The sequence below is a fragment of the Setaria viridis genome, chromosome 6, assembly GCF_005286985.2.
Source record: "Setaria viridis chromosome 6, Setaria_viridis_v4.0, whole genome shotgun sequence".
Taxonomy (NCBI): domain Eukaryota; kingdom Viridiplantae; phylum Streptophyta; class Magnoliopsida; order Poales; family Poaceae; genus Setaria; species Setaria viridis.
Window position 1 is genome coordinate 33,814,467 of NC_048268.2, and position 27,569 is coordinate 33,842,035.

Below are 27,569 nucleotides of genomic sequence, written 5' to 3' on the forward strand. Positions count from 1 at the left end.
TTTTAAAAATCAGTTGAAATTTTCTTTTATGCATATGTATCTCCCTAGTTTATCGGGGTGGACCAAAATTAGAATTGCCAAATTCGCTTGGGAGGATTGAGTAGTCAAGCTCCAAAGTTTCTGCATGCTTTGTAAACAACGAGCTTGATTTCTAGAGATCACAACTGGTTGAGCTGAAAGTTTTTGTCATTGTCCATTATGTGCTCCTAAGGACAAAAAATATAAAAAAATATCTGAAAAAAGTGTTCCAGAAATACAATGACAAGTGAAAAAGAGAAAAAAAAGAAAAATAGGGGCACATACTGATGTCGGCATGGCAAGGCCGCCGGCTGGAGCACCTCTCTGAACACAGATCCGAGCGCATGGGAATCTATCAGGTTGGGCTGGAGATCGATTTGCCGGTCTACGGCGCACTCACGCACAGCCCACAAACCGCTGCACTCACGCATGGCCCACAAGCCGCTGCTCCTCGCGCACTTGATGGAGTGGGTAACGCTAACGCATCCAGACCGTCCAATCGGTGCCCGATCGCCTCTCCATCCCTTCTAGATGAAAACGATCGGGAACCGTTGGGAAAACATAACCACTTTCGTTACTGTATTTTTTAGTCAGGAACAGGAGCGGGAATGGAAAAGTCGGACGTTAAAACGAAATCTATATTACGAGATATTGGGAAAGAAACATTTCGATTGGGAGCACGTCGATAAAGATCGGGAACCGATAACTCTAATCGGCACGCCAACACATGTAACCACTTCAAACATTTAGTTCGACATAATAGTTACAACCATGCATATGGTATATGCAAACGATACATAAGCAAGGGGTGTTTGGATACTAGGTACTAAACTTTAGCAGTGTCACAACAGATATTCGGATGCTAATTAGGAGGACTAAACATGAGCTAATTATACAACTAATTGCAGAACTTGTCCTAATTCGCGAGACGAATCTATTAAGCCTAATTAATCCATCATCAGCAAATGGTTACTATAGCACCACATTGTCAAATCATGGACTAATTAGACTTAATTGATTCGTCTCGTGAATTAGACTCCATCTGTGTAATTAGTTTTGTAATTAGCCTATATTTAATACTCCTAATTAGCATTCAAACATCCGATGTGACAGGTGCTAAACTTTAGCCGTGAGTATCCAAACGGGCCTAAGGGGGTGTTTGGTTCCACGGACTAAAGTTCAGTCCCTATCACATCGAATGTTTAGATGCTAATTAGGAGTATTAAACATAGAATAATTACAAAACCAATTGCACAGATGGAGGCTAATTCGCGAGATGAATCTAGCCTAATTAATTCATGATTAGCACATATTTACTATAGCATCACATTGTCAAATCATAGAGTAATTAGGCTTAATAAATTCGTCTCGCGAATTAGCATCCATATGTGCAATTGATTTTATAATTAGCTCATATTTTGTCCTCCTAATTAGTATCTAAATATTCGATGTGACATTGATTAAACTTTAGTCCGTGGAACCCACCACCCCAATAAGTCTGTTAGCTGTTAGATTAGCAATGTGAGAAAAAACAACTGACGGTGCTGGCGCTGCTCCTATACTATGGGCCTACTCACGTTCTTTATTTTCCCATATAGCCCGCTTACGAGAGAGATAAGGCAAATCTCCATCTGTTCTCTAGGCACAAACACAGCAGCCTTATCCTCTCCATTGCTGCACAGGTGGGTAGCTGTAGCTGCGGGCGTGCGGGCATACTAGAGAAGTGGCGAGATGGGGCAGCCGCTGAGAAGGTGCGTCGGCCAGAGGGAGGAGGTGCGGTGTGTTGGTGAGATGCAGCGGAGGGACAGGGGCCATGCGGTGACCGGCGATGGGAGCTCAGCGGCGCAAGACCTGCTCTCTCGTAGCGAGCCTGAGCGGCATCGGGCGAGCACCAGATGAAGTGCTTGGACGGCGTGGTCAACCTTTAGCAAGCTGGTGCGAGCAGCGGATGGGGATCCTTCTGCAGCTAGTCTGAGGAGCAAGGAGATTGGGCGTGGGAGGCGGGAGTCAGTCGCAGAGGTTAGTCGGGAAAAATCCGGTGAAAAAACTGGAAATTCCCGATAAAAAACGGAAACCGACAATTTGGTGGGGGAAAACCTTCCAACCGATTCCGATCCCGATTTCGTCAGATTTTCTCGGATTTTTTTCCTATTTCGAATTTTCCTGTAAATACGGTATTCGATCGGTATACACGGGATGCGGTATCGGTCGGTACGGGTAGGTTTCTACTTTCATCCTAATCCCTTCTGCGCTGGTCCGGTTAGGTTTCTCAATCCTCGCAGAACGCAGATTCCTCTTTGCCCCAGCGTCGCCTCTTGCGCTTCCCGATCTAATCCCCTTCCTCGCCAGTCGCCGCCGGCGCACCGCCCGCCCCCTCCTTCCTTCCCTCGCCCGCCGCCCACCCCCAACTCTAACCCCAATCCCCATGGAGGGTGGCGCAAGCGCAAGCCATCCACCGGGTGAAGTGAGTGGCGGAAGCCATCCTCCTGGTGAAGTGCTGTTGTCTCGCTCCGTCCAGTTCAAGGATGAGATGGTAGAGTTCATCGAAGAACAAGGACTCCCGTCGCTGGAGAGCATCATGGATGCAGCTCTCGAGGGCATCCCGTCGTCGAAGAGGCAGACCGTGATGCAGCGTGAGATACTGCATTATCGGGAAACGGTGGAGAAGCAGGCAGAGGATGCCCTTCGCGAGCGCAAACTCTGCTGTCCCAGTGCCACGAAGAAGGTCCCGGTGGTCTTCACCGGCGGCGATGATCCTGTCTTCTACGGTCAGGCGCTGCAGGGCATTGAACCCCATTTCATCCAGGTTGCCCACCCCAACGAGGTGACCGCCCTGGCTCTTCGGGTGTCATGGCCACGTTACTCTTCCTTCTACAGCTTCCCGCCTGGTGCCTTCATCTCGAGCGCCGACCGAAACATGCTCGTCCTATATGTTGGTCCTTACCGCCCCTGCCTCAGTCTACGGGGGTTTTATCTCGCGTACGATGTCTGGGCAAACTCAATCGCCGTGATCCCACAGCTGCCATCCGGATCCGTGTCCATGTTCACCCACGTTGGCATTGGGACTGGGGTCGCTATCCAGAGCCGCGGCGATCAGCCCGGAGAGTTCATCCTCGCTGAGCTCCTGCTCAAAAAACAACGAGGCCGCCCCTCAAGCAAAGGCACCCTTTTCAAGTGGTTCTCATCCGGCCCTGCCGCCGGTCAGTGGATTCAGACTGAGGTGGTCCTCCCTCTGCCTACTAAGCCTGAAGAGCACGCGTCACGTTCCTCCTGTACCTTCTGCTCCGATATTGTCTCTGTGTTCGGAACAGCTGGGCTATGCTGGGTTGACTTACTTCAGGGGATATTGATATGCAATGATGTGAGCTCTGCCCATCCCCAGTTCCGTTTCGTTGGATTGCCCAGAAAGCCTACCATCAAACCTGGCATTGAGGGCCGGGGGATGCCGGCAGCACATAGCTCCATTTGCTATGTCGAAGACACCCTCAGATTCATCACCATTGACAACTATGGCCACAGGGACCCCTTCTGTGCGACCCTCTCCATCTGGGCCCTCCAGGACATCCAGATACCGGAGTGGGTGTTGTTTTACTCATTTTCCTTTGGAAATATCCAGCTTGACCCATTCTACAGAAGGATGATGCCCACTTTCCCTGTCCTTAGCATGGCAAACGAACATGTTATCTATGTTACTGTTGCTGCTGATCTTACATCGGTTCCAGGGAAGCTGGAAGAGTGTGTGCGGCATGTGCTCTGCATTGACATGATGCATGGCTGTGTCGTGAGTGTTTCCAACCTCCCTCCAGGAAGTGGGCTTACTCCTCCCAACTTCCTAGCATGTATCTTCGGCAGCTGCCTTCACAAGGTAACTCTTATTGACATCTTATCTTTTTTATTGCGAATGGATAGTAACTAATTGGTCACTACGATTGTTCGCATCTGATTTATTAGTGTCTCACTGACATCTCATCTTTTTACATGTAGAGTCCTTGCAATGAAAACCAAGAGTGTGAAGAAAAAATAAGCATGACGGAAGTTGATGCTGTGCGCCTCAAACAACGTTCTTTCAGATCATTTGAGCCTCTGCATGGGCAATCTGCCACAGGTAGCAGGAACTTGAGAGGTTTGGCTTCCTTAGTGGATGACTGTGCCTTCAGCGAGTGAGGAAGGAAATCTTCTCCGTAATTGCTACTATCTGTTTGCAAACTTGCAATACAGAAACTTTAGTACAAATACTGTTGACTTGACCTCAAGATGCACTTCTTTTTTGTCTGGTTTCTTTCTGGTGTTCCAGATTCTGGTGTTTCCACTTATGCCTGAAGTTTTAAGTTCTTTCTCATCAGTTCCGTGGTCAGCATCCTGATCACATATGCATCGAGATAATTTCCAGAATGGCATGTTGTTTGTAGCTCTTTGATCAGTATGCTGAGCACCTAGGTTCATCGACACCCGTTCCCATGTTTTCTGTTAAAAATAGCAAACCATTGGCATCCATTGTTGTCTTATACAGCACAGTTTCTGAATGGACACAATGGCCACATGCCATTTCTGGAAACCAACAGAAATGGTCAGGCAGAATACATTAGGTAGAAGACAACCTGATGCTGTTGCTAAATATTATATCAGAGAATTGTCACTTTTGTTCATTCACGTAAAATTAGAGAGTGATGGATCAAGGCATATATATAATCATGCCCTTACATTAGCGCTATATACAACAAATAATTTACATTTTTTGTCTGAACCTCAAGCATCATACCCTCCTAGCAGGATCAAAAGGGGAAAGAAAAGCTGCCTGATCATGCTTACAACTGCTTTGCATCCAGTTTCGTCAAAAGGGTGTTAAATTGCTATGTCAACGAGCATGTTTCGTCTTGCTCGGTTGCTCTTACTTCCTAGTCATCTGCAGAAAACAATCTCCGAGCGACATGCGGTCTCTTCCTCTTCTTCAGAGTGTCATCTCCAGAGCAGCGATCAGCCAAGTTCTCCTTCATTGCTTCTTCTTTTGCAAACTCGTCTTCTTTCAGGTGCTCAGAATCAGAACCCAGCTTAGAACGACCAGGATAAGATTGTGTGTTCTTTTATTCGCCTCCACAATAGCTACTTCTGTGAGGCATTAGTTCCTCCTCTGGCTTCACCATGTGTCAGTTGTCAAGATTTGCGGATCAAGACTTAGACTAGTAAATTTCTTTTATGCGCATAAAGCTTTGAATGGTGGCGTGGGAGACACGGGGTTAGACTGGTTCGGGCAAAGGAGGCCCTACGTCCAGTATCGAGGCTGCTCGTGTTACCCACGCGGGGTTCTGTAGTAGGGGTTACAGATGGGCAAGAGAGGGAACTGATCCCAGGTCTCTTGTGTGTGCTAGTGCTCTAAGGGACTGTGAGAATGTGCTGTTGGCTTGAGGAAAAGAGTCTCTTCCGTCCCGTGACCCCCGGTCCTCCTTTTATAGCACAAGAAGGAGCCTGGGGTTACAGTTGAGACCGGCCTTAGGAGAGGAAACAGAAAGGATAAGCCAGAAAGAAAAATAGTACAAGGGAGGGCCCCGAGGCCGCCGCTCCCGCTTCGGCCCCCGGTCTCTGCCAGCGCGCCCGACGAGGGAAGGCGATCTCCTCTTGATCTTGTCGATGATCTCCCTGGTCGCCGTCGCCGTCGAGAGTGATGATGAGCCTCAACCTCGGCATCCGTGCCCGCCGGGGAGGAGGTCTGACTCTGTTGCCCCGCCGGTTACCGTAAGACCCGAACGTCGCGTCCCTGACGCTACCATTAGGAGCACAGGGCGCGAGGGCAAGCGATGCGCCCTCCGGTGTCGTTCGGCGTGGCTCATGAGTACCCTGTGGCGAATCAGAAGGAGCCGCGGCCACTGCAACCCGCGCCGCACGGCCGTGCTCCGGTATTCGTGACCGGTTACGTTGGGGACGCCGCTCCCTTGTGGCTTGACAGGGCCGCGGCGCATTTATGGCGAGGTTGATAGGGGGACCCACGAGATCGTTATCCTTATCCTCCGGTCCGCGCCCGAGGGGAATATCCGTCTCGTGGACCCGAGTGAGTCCAACCCCCGCGTCCAGGGTCGGACGAGGCGGAGTTTCTGTGATGGGGGTCGGGAGCTCCCGACCCCGGTTCCCCGGGTCGGACGAGGCAGAGCCTTGCGGCGAGGGGCCGGGCGCTCCCGACCCTGGGTCCGCGGTCGGACGAGACGGAACCTTGCGGCGAGGGGTCGGGCGCTCCCGACCCTGGGACCGCGGTCGGGCGAGGCGGAGCCCCATCATCGAGGGGTCGGGATTGTCCGACCCCGGGGCCCTGGGTCAGGTGAGACGGAGTGGGATGTTCTCTGCTTCCACTGGGCCGGATGTGATCATAATTACCGCGGGTGGGCCTGGGCCTTCGTGACTGTCGCTTTTAGTGGTTTTGGGAGGTCGTTAATATTTCCCCCAACACATGTGTTTCTTTATCTGTGAGTGTGTAGAACATGGCAATACATCAACAGCATTCGATGGAATAAAAAATACAGGAAGCCGAATTAAATGGATGGGAGATAACGGATGACTAGTATTACACAAACATTTCAGTGAGAGCTGTTGATATAATCCTTTTCTAACCATGCAAATCCTCGCTCAGTTTAGAACCAAACAAGGTATAACACAAGCAGTCATTTGGAAGCATTTCGTTCGAGCATTACAGTACACGGCATCCACATCAATTTCGTGATCTTGCTTCGCCAGCTGGCCACCTTCCGCTGGCTCTGTTGCATTTCCCCCCGAGCAATTTGAAATGTCATGTTGGATCTAGTTCAGAGGATTACACTTCCTCTGGCCGTCCGATCATTAATCCAACAAAAAGAGATATATCTTGCAGTTAGATATACGGTTTAGGATCATTTTAGAGTACCGTAGTAAAATTTAAAAAAAGAAGAACATAGAGCTTTTTTAAATAAAAGAAAAGAAAAGAAATGTAAAAGCTTTACCCGGAGAAAAATCTGTGTGAGCTGCTGCAGTTCCAGTTCCAGTTGCAATTACCAAGCAGCTCACCGAGCCAGATCCAGCTAACTTGTGTGTGATTGTGTCCCGATCGGCCGGTTTAAATGCTAGCAGTCTAGCAATTACTTGTGTGATTTGTGATTGTGACTTGTGAGGGTAGGTAGATTAGTTCAATCCAGGTTTAAGCGCTAGCAGTCTAGCACATCACGAAAAGGGGTAGTAAATGGAATGAGAGTTGCACATCGCAACATGGCGGTGCCCGTATTCAGTTCTTTAGTACAAACTGAAAATGGATTAATCGGAACGGAACTGTTTTCGTCTTCGTCCTGCCTCCACCCCCAGGAATATATCCTATGCAAAATGCTATGCAAAATGCTTCAAGCGAGCCGTTGTACACTTGGGTCATGTTTAGTTCCCTCCAAACTCCCAACTTTAACACTATGTAAAAAGAAGATTCCCCATCACATCAAACTTGCGGTACATGAATGGAGTACTAAATGTAGACGAAATAAAAAACTAATTGCATAGTTTTGTTGTACTTTGCAGGATGAATCTTTTGAGCCTAATTAGTTAATATTTGGACAATAACTTACAAATACAAACGAAACGCTACAGTTGCGCATTTATGGTAAAATGCCAATTTTACCGCTCCCAAATTGAGAACTAAACAAGACCTTGTACTCGATCGGCGGGCCTTTACGTTGTACACTTGTGCCTCAACATGCTCTCGTCTCGCACCCCATGCTCTCCCTCCCTGCTCCATGTGGGCCCTCGGGGGAAATAGATGGACAGCTGAGTGCCTGAGTGGACGTGTGCTTCTCGTTACCTCTATGTCACATAAGATGCACACATTTTAGCACACTAAAATTACTTAAAATTATTCCATAACGGTGATGCACATATATGAAAGATCACGTTAGACTACCTGAAAAAAAAACACGTTAGACTGATGCACAACAAAAAATCTTGAAATTATTCCATGAATGAGAATGCATATATATAATATTTTTTTCATGATACAATTTCTTTTGTGTACTCTAGGAAATATAAAAAATGTTGTTTTCACACAAAATTTGTTAAAAAATGATCCTTGAAAATGCTTCCATAAATGTTACAACAAATGTCTAATAAACGGATGAAGCAAGTATCCAACCACGTACTTTTCGAAAACAACAGAACTCAAATGTGGTTGATGCACGAAGATGCACGCCTTCTTATGCACCTAACATCACAAAATTAAAAATATGTCGTGCATCTTATATTGAAGAAAATGAACATTGCAAAAATTTTAAAAAGTTCATTGTCATTCAAGTTTTCATTTTTGCAATAGCACGTGAACATAAGTACGTGCATCTTATCATAAAATTTAATAGATTAGTAAATAATTTTTTTATGATACACATACTTTTGTATGGACCAGTGTTCTCCAAAATCAAATATGTGAAAATGTATATAGTATAGAACAAATATGACGTTGCACGTATTTTTGTGCAAGCAAAATATTCACAGAAATTTCACGATGCACCTGTTTTGCCAGTAGTACTCTTGTTCCTGCTTAAAAAAAATTACTCCTGCTGTTCCAGCCTTCCAAGCGGCTTGGGTCCGCCCACCGCATGCATGTGCACGGGTCCCAAAAAGCACCGGGCGAATTGACATACTCACTCTATTTCTCTCCGCAACGTGTCACTAATCCACGGACCTAATGCCGCACATCTGGGCGGCTCTGAAGATAGGACCCGGGGGACCATTGAGCGGCTGGACCGACTGCGCAAGGGGCTCTTCTGGAAGGGCAAGACCAAATGCAGTGGCGGGGACTGTCAGGCTTGCCGTTCCTGCGACGATGGCGGTATCGGGGTGAAGGACCTCGCCACCCTCAAAGAGCTTCCTCCTGAAGCACGTCCACAAGTTGTTCACCGACGACAGGAATCCGTGGGCGGACTGGATCCGCCTATGGTATGATGGGGGCTACGCCGACGAAGACACTCCCTGCTGGACCGCCTTCAAGCGTCTCATCCCCGAGTATCGCACGCTCACCACGGTCGCCATCGGCGACGGGCTGACCACCTCCTTCTGGCATGATTCCTGGGCGGAGGTTGGGCGGCGTGCTATCAGCGTCTCGGTTCCCTTGCTATCATCACATCATAACATGTCCTGTTGGGGCCATGAACCTGTTGTTAAGTGTTAATTTGCTACTTGGGAGCTCGTATCAGATGGTTTGTCTGTCACGAGTATTTTGGAATTGTAACGTAGTAACATCAATGTCGCAATGCGCTTATTAATATGTGCCTCATTTTTTTTAACTTGGTGTGTGCAACACTTGTTAGTAAACTAGGTAGATTTATATTTTTTATGAGAGCATTGTACTTGTAATTAACAGGTTGTCTTTACTCTTTAGGTTCTGAAAGATTATCTTGCGATGTGTCCTTTCCTTTAGTATGCTGATGATCGTAGGAGATGTGCTCCTGTGAGCGGCAAGAGCTTGTAGAACTAGAACCGGGAGAGGAGATGGAACAACTCCGCTGCTGGCAGTTCAGTTTTGTGCTTAGGTTTGCGCTTTCCACGGCCCAGTAACTGGCAACTGAGTTTCATGGGCCGAAACACTCGGCCTTTTGGATTCAATATGCAAGTCGAGATGGCCTTTAGGCCTTTTGGGTCTTGGTCAGCTTTCTTTCTGGCCCAACGAGGAGTAACCGTTGCCGGACTCTGTGCAATGGTAGTCCATGGCTCGGTCGACCCTTCTTCCCCCAGTGGCCCAGTCCAGGGGCTGAGAGCTCTCCTCTCCGCCGCCGTCCCCTCCCCCGTCTCTCTCCGTCTGTGTGTCTCGCCACCGGCCTCGGCCTGTCACCCGTCAGGCGGTCCACCACCCTCCAGTCCAAGGGCTCACGCACAGTACCGGCCGGGCCGGCGCCACTGTTCCACCACGGCAAGAATCCCCTCGCTCGTCGGTTGCAGGTTGGTTAGGTCGGCGAGCTTTTCCCCCACCACCCCACCCCACCTATCGATCGGACGCGTCCCGCGGATGCTACAGCGTACACTTGTAAAGCCGGCCACACGCACACTACAGCGTCGCTCCTTCTCCATCGTACAAAGTGACCCATCCCTCCCTAGCCGCACAGTGCCGGTGCTGCACTCGAAGCTACCCAACTCTCTCTCTTCTCCCCCTTGTTCGCCGCGCTTTTAACCTTGTGACCCGAACCCCCCAAAGTCTCCGAACTGTTCATTGTTCCAAGCTTCGCTTCAAAGCTCCGTCCGGCCATGCATGGAGCACCTCAGCTGCTTGGGATTCCGCCGAGCACAACGAGAGAAGATGACCAGTCCGTGTGCGTCGAGGCTTATAGCTACCAACAAAGAGACTAGTGCGGAATTCGCTTGTAAAGCTGTTCAATTATGTACTGTAAGTGGTAGCGCTGCTCATCAGCCTAAAAATACACACTGCTGTTTACCGGACTTAACCGGTAGCTTCGTTACGTACCTTTTCTTCAGAACAAGAAGCGACATTTCCGAGGCATCACCTTGATCTGGTCAAAGTATAAGCGACCTGTTTAACCGGTTAACCGACATCACCTTGCAATCTTTTGTTAACTTGTTAAACAGTTCTATGATTGGATTTACCTGCCTTATCCTACGACGACGCACACATGCATATGATGTAACTTCCTATGGCGAGGCACCAATTTATTCCTAGCACTAGCAGTAACTTTTCGGCTAGCACGTAGCAGGTGACCTTTACTTGGCTTTAACCCACGCCGTCCGCTCATCCTTTTCCCGTACCCGGGAACGAAGTTGACGTCTACGGCGGCGAATTTTTCTCGCAATCTCTCTCCTCGTCTCGGCGGTGATCTGAATCTGACGACCCGCGCGGCGCACGGACAGACGGACTCGGCAGCGAAAGTCAAGGCCGGCCATCGATCAGAATCTACCGTGCTCCTCCTAGTCCTAGCGGCCGCCCTAAAAACGCCGCGCATTCACGCCGCCGTGCCGGGGACGAACAAGGCCAAGCCTACCTGCTGCCACTGCCGCTAAACCTTTGCTGATGAACCGATCGGGCAAGGCAGCAGCGTATAACTGCTCAAGTAGAGCGTAGCATCATCCTTCAAGTGTTTGCCTTGTGATCGATCGATACTCTACGTGCAATTCAAGCACCACATCTGCAAAAGTGTGATTGGAAGGCAGAGACGTTTGTTATCTGAGTAAAGATGACAGGAATCAAGAATGTGTTGGGATTAACTAACGGCACGGTGCACAGTATGCAGAGATAATGGTCAGTTCATGAGCCCGACAGAAGAACCGGAAAGTAAGCGCCGGGATAGGTTAGAAATAGCAGCAATGATTGACCCCAGGAAGGAGAATATCTCTACGAGAGGCAGAGGCAACAACAATGAGCCCCTTGATTTTTCTATACGTTCAGATCCACCAAACTTATGCTGTAAGTTCAGATCCAACAACTAATCAACTATACAAAACAATCACCCTTCCTAAAGCAACACGGCCGCTGGAGATACACAAGCAGGTTCATCCGACGTGGCAACCAGCGTGGCTCTCCCTCCAGTCACTGACAAGGCCCACACGTCGGCCGCCACGTAGGAAGGGTCCACGCCGTGTCGCCATTGCCGCGTCGCTGCACCGAAAAACTCACCTGAAAAAGAAAATGAATTCGGAGACACTTCTTGGATGGACGCCGATGGATTCCCCTTTCCTGCTCAAATGATTGAGCCCTGACGAAGAAGACGGGAAGTTTTAAAAACCCTAGGGCCAGCCAGCCCTTTTTCTCCATAGCTCCACGAATAAACAAGTACATCCTGCTTGTACTAAACTAACCCTTAATAGATGTTGTAGCAGTACTGTCGCCACCACCTAATCTACTCTTTTATTGCTCTATATTCCTAGAAGATCTGTCCATTCGTACGCCTCGGTGGTTAATTCTGTCCCCGGAGACGCGATTATGAGAGAGAGAGATCATCATCAAGTCCGTTGAGCGAGAGAGAGAGTTATGGTCAAGAACCGTGTGTGCTTTGCAGGCTTCACTTCACCTACTCGTCGTCCAGCTTTGTCGACGGGTAGTTGCTGAGAAGGCAGGCAGCAGCAACGAGCAATGCGAGACAGTCTTTTGTTGGTTCTGGCACTGGCAGTATAGTAGCTGGTGGTAGAAATTTTGCCACACGGTTGTGCACAAACACGGACCGGCTATAATGCTATCCATGAATCTGCCGGTGACATTGAGTTATTCCTATTACATTGAATTATTCATATTATAAAATGTTCCAAGTTCAGGCTAAGGTTATTTGTATGATCTTGCAGAAACGGTAGAATTGAGTTTGGAGTTTTTTCTTCAAAATCCGCCAAATTCTATGTATAGCTCGACGCCGACCATTCCCTTAACTTTCTTTTCTTTGATGATGGTCATGAACTAACTTTTTTTTCGGATTTCTGGCGGAATACTGCAGATGAGAATACGGCTAGAGTTGGAGAGAGTTGTTTAACGACGTGATGCATGTGAGCGTCGCGGCGATCCCGAGGCGAGTAGAATAAAATGGGGTCGGCCGAGGAGATTGTTCAGAGATACAGCCAGGGATTAGCTAGAATAATGCGAGCTCTGATTGGAGAAAACCGTTGATTGGCTTGGCAGCCAGATTATTCTACTTGTCAGTCCATATGTTTATTCTTCCGGCTCTCTCTTCATTTCATTGCGCCCGTTGACGAAGAAGAGAATGTGTATGCGATGCCTCGAGGGACAAATATTCAAATGCACGCCACTTGTGAGCTGTCAAATTCTTGCTAGTTTCGCGTATGTAACGCCTACAGCTAAACTTGGTTTGAACGCGCAGTTCTGGCAATTTTTAAAACATCCTGAATCTCACTTCAAATCCACAACACATTGCAGGCCTCTGGAATTACAACTCACAGGATAGGAGTACCTTTGAAGCCGAAGGAATGCTCACCGTTTTGAGCGATGAAGTACATTCATGGCAAGTTGGTAGTGCAGCATCCTGTCTCTGCAGATTTGGCTAGCTTGCATTGAAGCCCCATGCCATGGATGAACTCATGAATTCAGCTTGTGAGCTCAAGGAAGTGGTTGCAGCAGTGACATCGATCAAGCAAGCATGGGGCCCCGGCTTTGGCCTCTCTGTTCCCGTTGTGGAAGTGATCTCGGCAGGTCTCTGAATCTGAACACCATGCAAGCACGGGAACGTCGATCTCTTCAGCAGGAAGGAGCCAGCCGGAAATGGCGATGAAGTGTTAGGCAGCTCGGATTATCCCACGAGGATAATCTCTCTGGAGGATGTGGGCCCACGCACGCAGCTGGCTCTGCAGAAGTAATCGCCATTGCCGTTTTTGGGTAAGCAATTAGGCAGTAGGCATCCAGAGCTCATCCAATTTCTCGACTGAACAAGCCTTATCCTTGAGAGCAGGGACTATGGCCTAGTGCCCCCGATTAGCGTGCATCAATGCCTGTTGCCTATTGCCTACCGGTATGCATCCACATAGTCTTGCATATGACTGCAACTTTCATTAGAAAATTTGGAGCAGTGCATCATAAAGCAAAAGAAGAAGAAGTTTGGTTTATGCTATGGATTTAGGCACAAGAGTTTCCAATGGGCACCCTACTTTTGAATGTGCATAAGAGGTATATGAGGGCATAAGGCATTTGTTAAAGAGCTCAAATTACTCAAAATAGGGGGGCATCCTTTTCACCTACAACACAAAGCCACATGTGAAGGGGCTTGACCTAAGTAGGATAAGGTGTCAAATCTGCTTAGGCTGACTAGCAAAGTACTCATAAAACCCACAAGAACTCGACAAATGGGCTCCATGTATCAATCAAAATTGACATGTGGTGAATAGTCTTGTCAGACACACAAAACCATCTCTCTCTTTTTTTTCACTTCCTCTCTTTGTCACAATTATTATCATCTCATCATCGATCGGCATCCTACCAAGCACCCGTGGCTATCCTCGCCGCAAATGAAAAAGTTTCTAATATCATTAGTGTCGATGAAAAGGTCTCACTTCAAAGGTATCAAACAGTATCAACTGTTGCAAGATATAGCGGCTCCAAAAAAGCCACGGATTCTTAGCTAATGGATTTTGCAATAACGAATATAGCTGGTAATTGCTTAGTCCTGAAAATTCACGGTGACACTGCCAATCATGTTATATCTATGGAAGATTTGCACTGAATTTTGTTGTGCCCATAAATCAAAAAGTTTGTGCGTTAAGCAATGAATTCTAACATTTTCTGGTGTCCAAGTGACAAATTACATGAGTCAAATTCTCCTAAAGTTCAGGAAACCAAACTCCGGATTGTCCATATAAAAAAAATTCGAGAAAAGAAAATCAAAATCTACCACACGGTAAGATTGAGGTTGATAGCCACCGGGGTCGAGGTGTTTTTTACTTCCTAGTACCTGTTACGGCGCCGGCGGGAGAGAGGCTGAAAAGGGAGCAGAGCAATGGCGCAGCCTGAAAAGGCATCCTCCTTCCCACCCCAAACCGAAAAGCTTCCGCTTCCAGCTCCAGCTGCAGCGGGGCATCACCAGTTCACCACCACGCTTTGACCTCCATCCAGCCCATTGCCCAATCCCCCAAGCATCCATCCCCCACCTCCCCTCCCCTATAAAATCTCCTCCTCTGCCTCCGATTCGCCACCTAAAGGAGGCGCCTTTCCCCAAATCCACCGCCGAGAAAGGGAGGACCCGCTCCTCGGACGGTGTTCCCGTTCCGGCCAGTCTACTCTACTCTAGTCTGCTCTTTCTTGCGGCCGCGATGGAGGGCAGGGCCGGCGGTGGTAGGGACTACATTGCCAGCCTGCTGAGCTCGGCGCCGAGGCTCGACTTCGGCGCGCTCGGAGCCGTGCCGGCGATGCTCGACAGCGCCGCGGCGGGGGCCGACGGCGGGGAGGACTGTCTCGAGAGGTTCTGCGGCGACCCGGGGTTCGCGGAGCGCGCGGCGCGGCTGTCCAGCTTCAGCGGGCAGCGCTTCGCCGGCGCCGCCGCGGCCGCCGCGGGGCTCTTCGGGCTGCCGCCGCCGGCGCCCGCCGCGAGCAACGGCGAGTTCGCCGGCTCCCGGGAGGCGTCGTCGGTGTCTGACCCGGCGTCAGCCATGAGGGACGCCAATGCCAAGAAGAGGAAGGCGCCCGCGGCGGCCAAAGGCAAGGGCAAGGAGGCCTCTGCCCAGGTGAGCTTCGCTCTGCTTGAATTGTGCCCGGCTCTCGCTCCTGTCCCGCGTTCCGCGCCACTGACGCTGGAATTCGCGTCGAAATTCTTTGTGTTCAGGCTGGGGAGCAGAAGGATCCGGATGCCAAGAGGTGCAAGACGGAGGGCGCCGAGGGGAAGGATGAGAGCCCCGTGAAGCCCAAGCCGGAGCAGGCCGGGAGCGACAGCTCCGTTGAGGACGGCGGCGGGCAGAAGCCGGGGAAGGGGAAGAATGCCAAGCCGGTGGAGCCCCCCAAGGACTACGTCCATGTCCGGGCCAGGAGAGGGCAGGCCACTGACAGCCACAGCCTCGCAGAGAGGGTACAATTCCCATCATTTCACTGCCATGCTCCCTTCCAGCTTGTCGAATTCGATCACTGCGTGTTGACTCGTCTTGTGTGTTTAATCAGGTGAGAAGAGAGAGGATCAGCCAGAGGATGAAGGTTCTCCAGGACCTGGTGCCAGGATGCAACAAGGTATTAATTGGTGGTTTCAGAATAAGTCTCTGGGAAAAACAAGTACAGCAGTTGACAGCCCTTTGCCGCAAGTTTACTGAAATCTTTTGTTAAAATGTTGTTTGTTTAGGTGATTGGCAAGGCACTCATGCTTGATGAAATCATAAACTACGTGCAATCGCTGCAACGGCAAGTCGAGGTAAGCTGCAGGCATACTCCAAATAGCTGGATCATCTGATGCCATGGGATGCAGCTTTCATAATTCTGATCAATTTTGCCGTTCTGTGGTTTCAGTTCCTCTCGATGAAGCTCGCAACTGTGAATCCACTTGACTTCAGTAACCTGCCTACCCTCCTGCAAAAAGATGTAAGTTTAAAACTTTCCCCTTCTGAACATGTGCTGTGATGGTCCACCAAACAATTAGCTACTTACGTTATTACGTATGCTTCTGTGAAAAATTCAGATCTTCCAAGCCTGTGGCCCTTCAGCGAGTTCAGTCTTCTCCCTGGAAAGCTCCAGCTCAGGTTTTCCATTCAGCGATCAAGGAGACGTCTTCCAGTCGTTTGTTCCGAACGGGTTGGAGAACCAGTGCGGCCTGAACCCGCTGGACCTGGCTCTGTCTCAGGCGACCAACGCGCAGTACGCGTTTCAGGATGGAACTGCCAGCACAAACTTGCAGGTGAGACTGATCCTGAAGCCACTGAACTGAATTGAACAATCGTTCCGAGCATTATCCTAACATAGTTGGTTTGCATCCTTTTTCCAGCAAAGGAACTTCTGGGAGGAGGATCTGCAGAGCGTTTTCCACATCGACAACGGGCAGAGCCAGGAGAATGGCGTCTCAGCGCAGAGCTTTCACGGTGAGTAAAAAATCCCACAAATGTTTCACTGTATCTTGCTCCCTTCGGTTAGACATTTTCACTGATGCGCCCGAATTACCATCCTTAAACAGGTCAATTACAAGCGGGGCACATGAAGATGGAGTTCTAATCAGGGTAGAGACGCCCACCGACCAGCCGCCGAGGGAATGATTTGTACATAGCAGAAAAACCTAAGTACAACATCAGTGGCAGCAGCGGCGACGAGTGAAGCTCTGAATCTAACAGTCTGTGTAGTGTGTAGGCCCTTGGAGACGAATCCCTTTGCCATCATCCTTCCTGGCGCTGTAATTCTTTTTCATATTTTCCCCGCGATTAGTATTCTCAAGATAGCAGTAACAGCCATCATCTGATAGTTTAATTAATTTGTGTATAAGAAGAATACTCCTATGGTGCAGAACATCATTACATTACTGGCACCAGGTTCCTAATCTCTGTACTATGAGCTGGCCGGGTAGCTGGGATGGAAGCACGAAGGAACCACTGCGTCCTGTCACAAATGCTGCCGATGTCCCATCGTTTTCCCATCAGTTTTAGGCTGCATTATTGCTTCTTCTCCCAGGATCCCATCCAACTCCAATCCAAGCAAGCTGTGTTGCGTTGCTGCCAATCCATTAAGCGTAGAACGACGATGTCGTAACCGACTGGGAATTTTTTTTTCCTTCAGGTTCAGAGCTCGTCGTCGACTTGGCTCCCACTGGCGTTGTGTTGTAGTAGTACGTGACTGGAGGCCGCTGTCTGTGCGCTGTTGGCGCGTGTGCGCCTGTCACCGTCGGCGATCGGCCGTCGTCCTCGTCGTCGACGCTCTACCGGTGCATGGCATGACGTGGGGGTAGGTTACGCGTCGCTTTTCCTACGAGGAGCCCTCGCACTCGGTCCAGGCTCGCCCCTCGCTGGATCTCAACTCTCGGAGCCTAACCGCACTGCTCTGCTGCGTACGGATGCCCCCGTCCCTGGCATCGCTGAACAGTTTAGTTGCTCAATCGGTGCTACATGTTGGACAAGTGGATGGATTCAAGTGAGGAAATCCACCATTTGTGGCATTGAATAAACCCGTGTTTTGCAATATCCTCTGGCTCAAAATACATGTCGATTTAGTATTTGTGATATTTTTTTTATAACTTTGACCATTGATATAATCATTTTATAAAGGTTAACTATAGAAAAGATGTAACTAGATTTATCGTGAAAAATAATTTTGAAATATTTAATTATCATTATTGAAAATTTTATATTTTTATAGAAACTGCAAGGAAAACGTCGCTTAGTAGACATTGTTGATGCCGCAAATAACATATATTTTTAATTAGAGAGTGCAGTAAAAAAAAGTCTATGGTTCGCATTTTCACCCAATTTACATTCAGTAATGTCTGCATTTCTCTTCTCCGAGCACTCGAACAGCGATTACAAACCCTTGTAAAGCATGTCTACATGTACTTTGCAGGCTCACGTGTTATCCAGTCTGTGAACGATATTCATCCAACTGGACCAACTCATAATCCTTTCACCTACCCATGATTTATCCTACCGTTGATCTTAACGTGAATGGCCCTGATATGCCCACGTATGCAAGTGCAAGCTCCAAATGGTGATCCACCCTAGAACAGTACAGTACATTGTCAGGCCCGGTCTTTGTTGCCTTCCTCCCTCCCTCCGGTTCATGGACGTGCCTACAGGGACCGTCCCTAAAAGTAGGCGTGCTCCCCTTCTAATTCCGCGGTTAGGTTCGCCGTCGCTCTCGCCGGCCGCTTCCTACTCCCCCGCCGGGAAAACGCCATTTAGCCGCACGCCGCGTGCCGCGCGCGCGCGCGCCCGCTGCTTGTCCTCTCTGATCACGTCCCAGAAACAACAGACACACAGGCTGTGAAAACCCAGTCGCCCTGATCATCCTCCGGCATGTCTCTTATGGCCGTAGCCACGGACCTTGCAGCGAAAGGCTCCGTCCCTTCACAGTCACAGCAGTTCAGCAGCAGCAGCTACACCATGATGGCTCCACGACGACTCTGCGGCCGGCCGGCGTCGCGAGGTCGACGAAGTGTTATTGTGATTTGGTCGTCAAGGACCGTAACAGCACTACAGCAGGAAGGCAGGCCGGAGGTGCCTCGCCGCTGCAGGGAAGTAAGGAGCTACGGCGGCCGTGGCGCCGTCGATCGCGGTCGCTGTCCGGCTCGGGCGGCGACACACCGAAGGTTAGACGTCGCTGTGCGGCGCCGAACCTATTGTCACGCAGCGAAAGCGTCCCGGCCCGGGGCGCGGCGGGGCGTGTTCAATGCCGTGCTCGCCCATTTCTTCTCCCTCTCCCAACCCAACCACTGTTGCATTGCAATTTGCATGAACAGCAGCGCAATAACTCGCGTGCTCGGGATGCAGAGAACCGTGCAAGGTGTCGTGCCATGTTTCTTACTTCGAATCGAGCTCAGGTCGACATGCTTGTTTAGAACGTGTAAAATCAAGAGAAAAATGTTTGGAACATGTAAACTCGAAGAAAAATGCTTGGAACATGAGCAAACTGTTGGAGAATCCCTGTGGTGGTTCAATTTTCCCTCTGACGCTCAAGGTAACAGCAGCGTGCCCTGTCATCATCCAGCAGTAGAAGAGCAACGACCCCTGCTCTGCTCACTCGTCGTCCCGAGTCCGCCACGCCACCGCTCTTGGCGTCAGCTCCCCGGCCTCACCGTCGCCCTCCGTCATCCCACCGGTCCGGCCGCGGCCCACGGCTTTCCGGCCTTCCGGGCCCCTACTTTCCCGGCGACCGGGCCACGCGAGGCGTCGGCGGCTGACTCCCGCAATCGACCGGCGGCGCGGCGCGCGCACCGCCGCTCGTTCGAGCCGGACCGGCACGATCATCACGTGCTCCTTTTCCACCCCTCCGATCCCTCCGCTGCTGCCGCTCTGCTCCCGGCCGCCCGGTCAAGCAGCGTCCCGTTCCGGCCGCGACATGTCCGGGGATCGGACGGAACCCGAATCCCTCTCGGATCAGTCCCGCCGCGCGCGCCCCGGAGGCAACAACCGCTGGCCCACGGAGCCCCCGTTCCGTCCCATTCAGGATCCCGTCACCGCCGTGGACGGGTTGGACCGACGGCGACCGGCCGGGGGTAGAAGACGGGTACACGTACACGGATGGCGATCCGAATACGACGCGTGCATGCATGCATGCAGCCACATACGATCGTGGACGACGAGCGAGACCGCACCGTACGGTACTGTGGCGAACGCCGACGTGGTCGAACTTATAGATCTGAGGGTATGGCGCTCGTTGCTCAGTCATGGCTGCTCCTGGATCTGATCGACGAGGTGATGGAGAGGCGTGATGACAATCGGGCACGAAGATCCGATTAAAAATGATGCGAATAGAATCGAACCGACCACTGCTGCGTCGATCGATCTCATCAATCATCATGTCTCGCGGAGAATTATAGATCGATCCATTCCATGACGGGATCATCATAAATTCATAATCATAAACAAAAACCAATCTATATATATATCCATCATCATAAAATCGAGCATTCTTTTTTCTTCTAAAAAGCTTTGGTTCAGCACCAGCTGAGCTACCCTACAGAGCCCACAAATGTGACCATCTCCATCTGGCTGCAGTCTCTGAAGACGCAAGAAGCTGATCTCAAGTTGAACAGTCCGGCGATAAAGGATATCGGAGTGGATGGGTAATCCATCTGGTCCCGAGTGATGGAGCAGCTGCAAGAAATCAGGGGCGGCCCCGGCCGGACTGGAGGAGGCGGCCGCATCCCCATCGGGCTCGTGCCTTCCCGGCCATCCCCTGATGTGTCGACCCACGCGAAAGCAGGAGGAAAAAAGAGCATCCGCAGCGAGGAAAAGAGTAGAGGAACAGAGGAGTTGATGGATGGATTGATCGGAAGGAGCAATTATGGACACCTCGCAATGATCAACTACATACACGCAATTCAGCTGTTAGGTGCGCCGTCGCCGTCGAACCGATTCGGGACAGCGTGCCGTGCATCCAATCTAACCCTCCCATCTCCTCTGCAAAGTAAGACAATCCGGTGGAATCCTGATTTGCCACAGCTAATTCGCATTTGTGATGGGATAGGACGTGGGGCTTCTGGTCCTGGTCCTCCGTACTGTGCTTGGGAGTAGCTGAAATCGTCGCGAACAGTCACTGATAAGTAGGCCACGAGCCTACTTGTCAGTGACTGTTCGTGACGATTATGTAGTGATGAAGTGGAGGGTGTTGGAAAAGAAAGAAATATCAGCAGCAGCTAGCACTACTTGTGGGCTTGTGGCATGGTCCACAAAAGCATTGATGCCCATGTAAAGAGTTTTTAAGGTGTGGGCATGCAAGCTACTCTACTCCAGCTTGCAATCTACTGGAAGCACAAGCGTCATCAAACCCGGGGCCCTCCCTGTGGGGACGCCGCCAACTAGTTCCTTGCACCGCCATGGCCCAACGGCAGCAGCAAGCCAGCAACCAGCAACCCCCGGTGGGCCGGCCGGAGCCGGACCAGGTGCGCTGCAATGGGGGGCGCCATGGACCAACCTAACCGGCCACGCCGAACGCGTAATCCATGGGGGATTGGCCGGAGGTTCATGCACGGGTGTCATGGGAGGGATGGCTGTTTATGGAGGACCCTGATTCCCCGGTCTGCGTTGGTGTCAGGTGGATCAGGATCCCATGGATTGGGGGAGTTCCGTTACGTCCGGTCCATGATCCATTGATCCGGTGCTATACATGGGGTTCAGCTTTCAGGAGGAGCCATAGCCTTGAAGCAGCTAGATCATTGCCTGAGCCTGCAGGGAGCTGTCATGCCTGGAGGAAGGGGTCTTTTTGGGTTCAGTTTGGGTGTCCCTAGCTTCCTTCTTCCCCACCCACAGCTATGTCCTAGTTGCTGTGATGTGTGACCTCTCTAAGTATGAACGGAGATGACCTTCACTGAGCCTGTTCGTTGCTACACACGTATAAATGTGACCAAATGTGGGTTGGTTCTTTCTTGCATGGCTCACAACAGAAGGAAATGAAAGGTGGTTGCTCGCTGATGTTTTCAGAGTGTGCTAAATGCCTGAATCTGACAGTTGAATTAGGAACTCTTTGGCCGTACTTTATTTTCCACTGTGTCTGAATGTCTGAACTTTTGCTTTAATTTGGCTGTCTGAATGCCATCTATTATCTTAATAAAATAGTGTTAAAACTATTATCTTAATACAATAGTGTTAAAAGAAGTCATCATGTTCGTCGAGCTAAAAAGAGAAAAGAATATACACCATTAGATTTTATGAAGATCTAATGGTTTAGATTAATTCTAAAAAGTTGAAAAAGAAAAGAATATATACCATTAGATTCTGCGATGATCTAATGGTCTATATTAATTCCAAAAAGTCCATTTCAAATACTACTAAAAGATTTTATATATAGATTCAGAATTTAGAAAACAACGAAATTAGCATTTGACTTTTATGTTGATTACGATAGATAAAAGATAAATTTGGAATAGAAAAAAAAAGAGATACAACTCTAATAAAGAAGAGTAAGTTGATTCGAAGGTCAGTTTACAACGTAGGAAGCTATACTTTCTATGGTAATTTGCATATATAGAAAGTTCGGAATTAATGTTGGATGCCTAAATTTAGCAGTAACAAGTAGCTTGGAAGCATCAACGCTGTGATTCTTATGTATTCGACGTAAAACCACTCCAATATTGAGTTGCCAAGCAAAACCTAGCATGCCACGGATTGAAATTTCTTGCTATAAAAAATGGTGGAAATATAAAGTTCAGTAAGATATACTATAGAGCTGCAAAGGCAACTCACAGAGAAAGGTGATGATGCGCTAAAGGAAAAACCCAAATTACTACTATGTACTATCATCAAAGTTTGGATAACCCTCTGAACTATAGAACCGTTTATTTAACCACCTGGGTTTCAAAAACCGGCTCATTTTTCACCTTTGACATTCAATTCAAAGTGGTTTTGCCACGTGGATGGTGGTTTTGATGTCTGAGATGGCCACATCATCACTTCTCTCATACCTCTTCTCTCCTATGGTGTTGCATTGCCACCTCTCTCTCTCTCTCTCATGCCATGGCGGGGCACGGGTTGCGGGTCATTCTCATCACGACGGCAGCGCGTGGCTTCGTCAACGCTAGCATCGCCCTAGGCGCTGGCAGCGGGAGCGCCTTGAGTCTCACGACTACCACGTGGGTGGACCGGGTAACGACTGTGGCGGCAGGAGTGCCTTGAGCGTTGCGGCCGTCACTTGGGGTGGACCGGGTGCCGAGCGCAAGGGCGGAGGTAGAGCACGGCACGACAACGACATTGTAGCAATTGGCCTTGCCCACGGCATAGTCAGAGACCGCGGCCCCGATGTTGCAACGCGTGGTACGCCAGCACAGCTAGATGGTGTGCAGCGGTAGGATAGGCGATAGCGCAACACGGGGATGGTGTAGGGTCGCGTGAGAGGATAACGAGTGGGGGAGGAGCTCACCGGAGGGGGAGAAGAAGAGAGAGGGAGAGAGAAGCCGGGAGAGATAAGTGATGACATGTCCATTCCGGTCATTAAAATCGACATCCGCATGGCAAAACAACTTTGAATTGAATGCCAAAGATGAAAAATGAGCTGGTTTTGGAAAATAGGGGTTTAAATAAACGTTTTTATAGTTAAGGATTATCCAAACTTTGCTGATAGTATAGGAATATGTGTTAACTATGGCTTAGGTTAAGCAACATGATTAGATGAGTAGCAAGGGTAAATGGATAGGTGTGACTGACAATGCATAATCTATTACTAATGGTGCATCGTCGACAAGGTCATTGGCCGTAGATTGATATTACTTGGAACTTGCAAGAGCCACGATGATAGGGTGCCAATTTGCAGCCACGGCAGCAGACGAGCACAGGGCATGACTTCTGCCTTTATATGAGCAACCCATGAGCCTGTATTAGGTTTATATTTTAATAAATTCATTAATAAAATTAAAAACTAAACGCCAAATTTATGGATCGGTTGTATGTGTGGATTAGTTTATAGAGTCTTTTGAAATAAAGAGCATATAAGGAACTACTTTGAGTACAATAATTTGTTGCAAATAAATGTGATAGTAAGTATAGCACGTTTATTTCAAATTATTATTAGGGAGAAACAGAAGAAATAGAAGTTCACAATAGAAAAAAATATAGAATTGAATCTAGCCGTGCTATTTGCATGGGTCACCTTGTTCAAAATGTTCTGAGTGTTTAGTGTGCACAGTTTTTTCTTGTAGCATAGCATCGCATGAGAAGTGCACCAAGATTTTCATGCTGAAGGACTAACAGCGGGTGGTTGATAGAGACGACATGCGTACCTTTTCTATTTGAAGTGAAATTAACCAGCCCTAAGCTTTCGGCCTTAAATTCCCCTCTCAAATTAAAGGAGACACTGGACCAAGCAAAGGACACTGAACCCAGTGGTCGGCTACCGTTAGACTTGTCTGCTGGATAGCTGGAGAGGCCCATGTCGCAGTGGGCGCGCGCACAATTGGCAGGCTCGTGCCAATTCTCCCTCCATGAGACCATGACAGATCCCCTCCCGCTTCTCAAGGAAACCCAACAACGGATTTAACGCAATGGAGTCCAATTTTTTTTAAGTTAAAAAATGCATTTGCATTCGGAGAAACTCCAGAGGTGTTTGATGATCTCATGCCGTAATTCATACTATTAGGAAATCACATCTTAACTAACGGTTAAATAAAACACCCCTCATAATTTTTACGGGTTGTGTTACCCTTTGATTTCAGCCGATTAGTTTATTTAGACCAGATTTAACGAGGGGCACATGTCTCTTTTCCTATCCTTATTAATACTCCCTCCATTCTTAAAAAAATCATTTTAAGATTATTCTAAGTTAAACTTTTTTAAGTTTGACCAAGATTATAGAAAAAACTATATATATTTATGGTATGAAATAAGTGCCATTAGATTTATCATGAGATATATTTTTATAATATACCTATTTGATACCATAAACATTGATATTTTTCTTTATAAATTTGGTCAAAGTTGAGAAAGTTTGACCTGAGACAATCCTAGAATGACTTGTTTTTTGAATGCAGGGAGTACGAGCTAAAAGCGTATAGGATCCATCATATTATATGATGGATAGAGTATGAGTTTGAAGAAAAAAAATGTTGTGAAATAATCACCTATATCCCTATTACTAATAAATAGGTAAATGACACAACTAGTTCCTTTTCTTTCCCAGCATTTAATTTGAGGCGTGGCATGAAAACATTTACATAACTACACTCTTGATATCCTCCATGCGCAAGCATTGTGATACATGTTCTTCGAGGTCATGGTTCAATGAAAGTTTTGAAACTTTTGTTATTAGTAACTTTTACAAGATTTGGTTTATAAACATAGAAACCATTCGTCTATCTTCACCATAAAAAAGTATAGTTTTATAGTCTCAAAGTTTGAAGGATTTATAAATATATTTTAATAGAAAAATTGAGCTGAGCTAGATAGTAGTATTTTCCAGGCCCAAGCCTTTGCCATCTTTGGTCAGATTTGTCCATGGTTCGGCTCGACGCAACAAAGCTGTGTTTTCATTTGTCCCTCGAGTCCCAAAACTGGTCGGCAACACAGAATTCGATTCAATTTCCATCTGCTTCGTTCGTGAAGAAATCCTGTCGAATACTTGCGAGGTGCCTGCTGTCTCCTTCCATTGCTCCGTATAGCTCTCAGTGACAGAAGACCTACAGGCTACAGTATGTGACGCTCGTCAGGGCATTGCTAGGGATAGGTCAGTACTAGGCTCCATGGCATCTCATCTCGATCCAGTTCTAGTTCTAGCTCACCTAGCCAACCCAGCGACGGTACAGAGTACAGACAGACACCCCAGCTAGCAACCATCTACCGGCATTGCTGGGCCGCCAAAGTCTCTGCTGCCTGCGCCAGCCCACGCCACCTATGCACGCGCTGATGCGCAACCGGTCTCGGCCATGCCGTGCACGCGTGCCCAACGTGTGGTAGCACTTAGCAGAGGCACGAAATCGTAATGGCTCGCGGCGATCCAGTGCGCCTGCCGCGGCATGCGGTCCAGGCCCTCCAGGGACCGTGGCGTCGATGCGGCGCATGTGGCCTCGCTCTCGCTCCCCTCCGCGCGCTAGCCCTGCCTTGCCGTGTCTTCGGCAGGGCGCTCGCGATCGGTGTGGGCTGGTCTGCGCGTGGGGCGCGTTGCAGCTTTGCAGTTGCAGCGCCGGGTGGTGCGTCCGGGCCACGCAGCCATGCGTGCTGTGCAGGCCGAGCGATAAGAGAATCACTGGCGTGGATAAAGAGCAACAGTGGAAACGTCCGATCAATGGCGAATTTACGTACATTTTACTGCTACTAGGGTACAAGGCGAAGAACATGTACGGGGTGGCGACTTACATGAGCGGCCGTAGCTGTCAACACGGTCATATATCTCTGTTCAGTTCTTTTGTGTGTTAGCGTGGTTGCCGTTCTACCTTGACGTAGGTTCCGATGGCGTCGAGGTGGCGGCCGGAGCGCGCGTGGAAGCCGACGATCCTGCCGCCGGCCGCCGGGAGCGCGAACGGGACGCCGTCCGGGCGTCCGTACGGCCCGTAGGCGCGGCGGTTGCTGACGAACGTGAGCGACCGCACCACGAAGTTGCCCTCGAACTCGCCGCAGTGGCCTTCCACGCTGGTGAGGTGCTCGTCGGGGCGCAGGCAGATCTGCGGCATCGCGCTGCTAGTCGTCAGAGTGGGACGAGAAAACGACGGCGGCGTGTCGTGTCACGCGCCACGCACGCGCACGCCACGTAACGGATCGGGAACGTGACGACGTTACCTCGGCGAGGCCGCCGCCGGGGCCGCCCCAGAGGTCGGTCCACTCCTGGCGGCCGCCGCGGTCGTAGAGCACGGAGACGGCGTCGACGGTGTCCCCGTGGCGGACGACCACCTTGACGACGCGGTCCACGCCGCGGGTGTCCACGTCCCGGGCGCCCCCGCCGCCGCCGCCGCAGGGACCCATCCGCACCACGGACCCCTGCACGAACGCGTCCCATCAGGGAAAACGTGGAAAAAGCTAGCCGCGGCGTCAGCAGATGATGCACCTGCTGACCTGCACGCCGCCACACCGCTGGCAAAAGGCAAATGCTGGGCTCCATCCCTGCAGGTACGTACCATCGATCGCTGCACAAGGAGGGCCTGCAGTGCAGGCTTTGGCGACGGGTTCGTTCGTTGCACTGGCGCTGGCTGGCGATGGGACGGGACGGATGGCTCGAATTTGTGGCGCGCCACCAAGTCAACCGCGGGGCGGATATGGTTGGCTCGTCGTGGTACGTGGCAACGTGCTCGGCACTACTACCTCGCGCGTTCTACGTGGCGCCGTGTAATAGCTGTATGTTTGAAATTTCGGGGAGACAGAGCAGGTAATGCCGTCTGCCGGACAGGCTGTGCGCTGGGTTTTACGGGGTACTTGCGTTTCCTGACGATTCGAGGCATCCACGTCGTCGATGCAAACGCAGGTCCTCGCCGGTGTCCGGAGCTCCGGAGACACCAGACGTGCGGCTGCACCCCGGCGGCTGGCTCAGCCTCTGGTGCTGGTGCGGTGCCAGCCCATGCCCATCTGGCTCGCCGTCCTCCCTCGCAGCCACTCCTTTGCACGGCCCACCGCTCCGCTACTGCTTGCTGCGCTGCAGCAGCAGGTTTTCTACTCACAGAATCGGGCCGCGGCACGCATACCTGCTGCACGGGGCATGGGGGATGGGCACGCACAGTGCACGCGCAATTTTACTGCCCAGTGCCGCGGCGCAGGCTCGACTTCCGTCACCCGGCCGATTCGGCCCAAATACTCTCCCGCAATCCCAATTCGTTACACGTCAGTTGTGCTCACTTCAGTTACCAGGCCACAGATGCTCTTGGATCTGTGTCATTCCTCTCCCGGTTCCTTTCTAGTGGCCAAAAAAGAAGAGCGAAAACTTGTGCTCCAACAATCTTTACAAAACCTGACAAATCGAGTTACACGACTCTTCCAGTGAACAGCGCAACGCAGTTGGCGCTCCAGTAGCAACTATTCCCTTCCCTTCCCTCCCCATT

The 27,569-nt window shown here is 49.9% G+C and overlaps 3 protein-coding genes across 3 annotated transcripts; 2 read left to right on the top strand and 1 right to left on the bottom strand.

Moving 5' to 3' along the window:
• Nucleotides 1-1,618: 1,618 nt before the first annotated feature.
• Nucleotides 1,619-4,329, top strand: LOC117860317 (uncharacterized). The gene is made up of 2 exons (XM_034743587.2): nucleotides 1,619-3,883; nucleotides 4,003-4,329. The coding sequence occupies exons 1-2, from the start codon at nucleotides 2,444-2,446 to the stop codon at nucleotides 4,180-4,182; spliced, it is 1,620 nt and encodes a 539-aa protein (XP_034599478.1). The 5' UTR covers nucleotides 1,619-2,443; the 3' UTR covers nucleotides 4,183-4,329.
• A 10,106-nt stretch (nucleotides 4,330-14,435) lies between these two features.
• LOC117859610 (transcription factor bHLH62) lies at nucleotides 14,436-16,937 on the top strand. The gene is made up of 8 exons (XM_034742751.2): nucleotides 14,436-15,168; nucleotides 15,267-15,506; nucleotides 15,596-15,661; nucleotides 15,771-15,839; nucleotides 15,935-16,006; nucleotides 16,104-16,319; nucleotides 16,407-16,500; nucleotides 16,593-16,937. Exons 1-8 carry the CDS (start codon nucleotides 14,758-14,760, stop codon nucleotides 16,628-16,630), a joined length of 1,206 nt encoding a protein of 401 aa, XP_034598642.1. The 5' UTR covers nucleotides 14,436-14,757; the 3' UTR covers nucleotides 16,631-16,937.
• A 3,042-nt stretch (nucleotides 16,938-19,979) lies between these two features.
• LOC117860887 (jacalin-related lectin 19) lies at nucleotides 19,980-27,495 on the bottom strand. Its single transcript, XM_034744308.2, has 3 exons — nucleotides 26,655-27,495; nucleotides 26,320-26,517; nucleotides 19,980-26,204 (listed from the first exon to the last, which is right to left on the bottom strand). The coding sequence occupies exons 1-3, from the start codon at nucleotides 26,655-26,657 to the stop codon at nucleotides 25,956-25,958; spliced, it is 450 nt and encodes a 149-aa protein (XP_034600199.1). The 5' UTR covers nucleotides 26,658-27,495; the 3' UTR covers nucleotides 19,980-25,955.
• Between the last annotated feature and the right edge of the window lie 74 nt (nucleotides 27,496-27,569).

Excerpts from the sequence above, each read along its gene's own strand:
- LOC117860317 (XM_034743587.2), top strand. The coding sequence starts at position 2,444 with ATGGAGGGTGGCGCAAGCGCAAGCCATCCACCGGGTGAAGTGAGTGGC. Across the intron at positions 3,884-4,002 it reads TCGGCAGCTGCCTTCACAAG|AGTCCTTGCAATGAAAACCA; the intron begins GTAACTCTTATT and ends TTTTACATGTAG.
- LOC117859610 (XM_034742751.2), top strand. The coding sequence starts at position 14,758 with ATGGAGGGCAGGGCCGGCGGTGGTAGGGACTACATTGCCAGCCTGCTG. Across the intron at positions 16,007-16,103 it reads CTACCCTCCTGCAAAAAGAT|ATCTTCCAAGCCTGTGGCCC; the intron begins GTAAGTTTAAAA and ends TGAAAAATTCAG. Across the intron at positions 16,501-16,592 it reads CTCAGCGCAGAGCTTTCACG|GTCAATTACAAGCGGGGCAC; the intron begins GTGAGTAAAAAA and ends ATCCTTAAACAG.
- LOC117860887 (XM_034744308.2), bottom strand. Across the intron at positions 26,205-26,319 it reads CCGGCGGCGGCCTCGCCGAG|ATCTGCCTGCGCCCCGACGA; the intron begins GTAACGTCGTCA and ends GCGATGCCGCAG.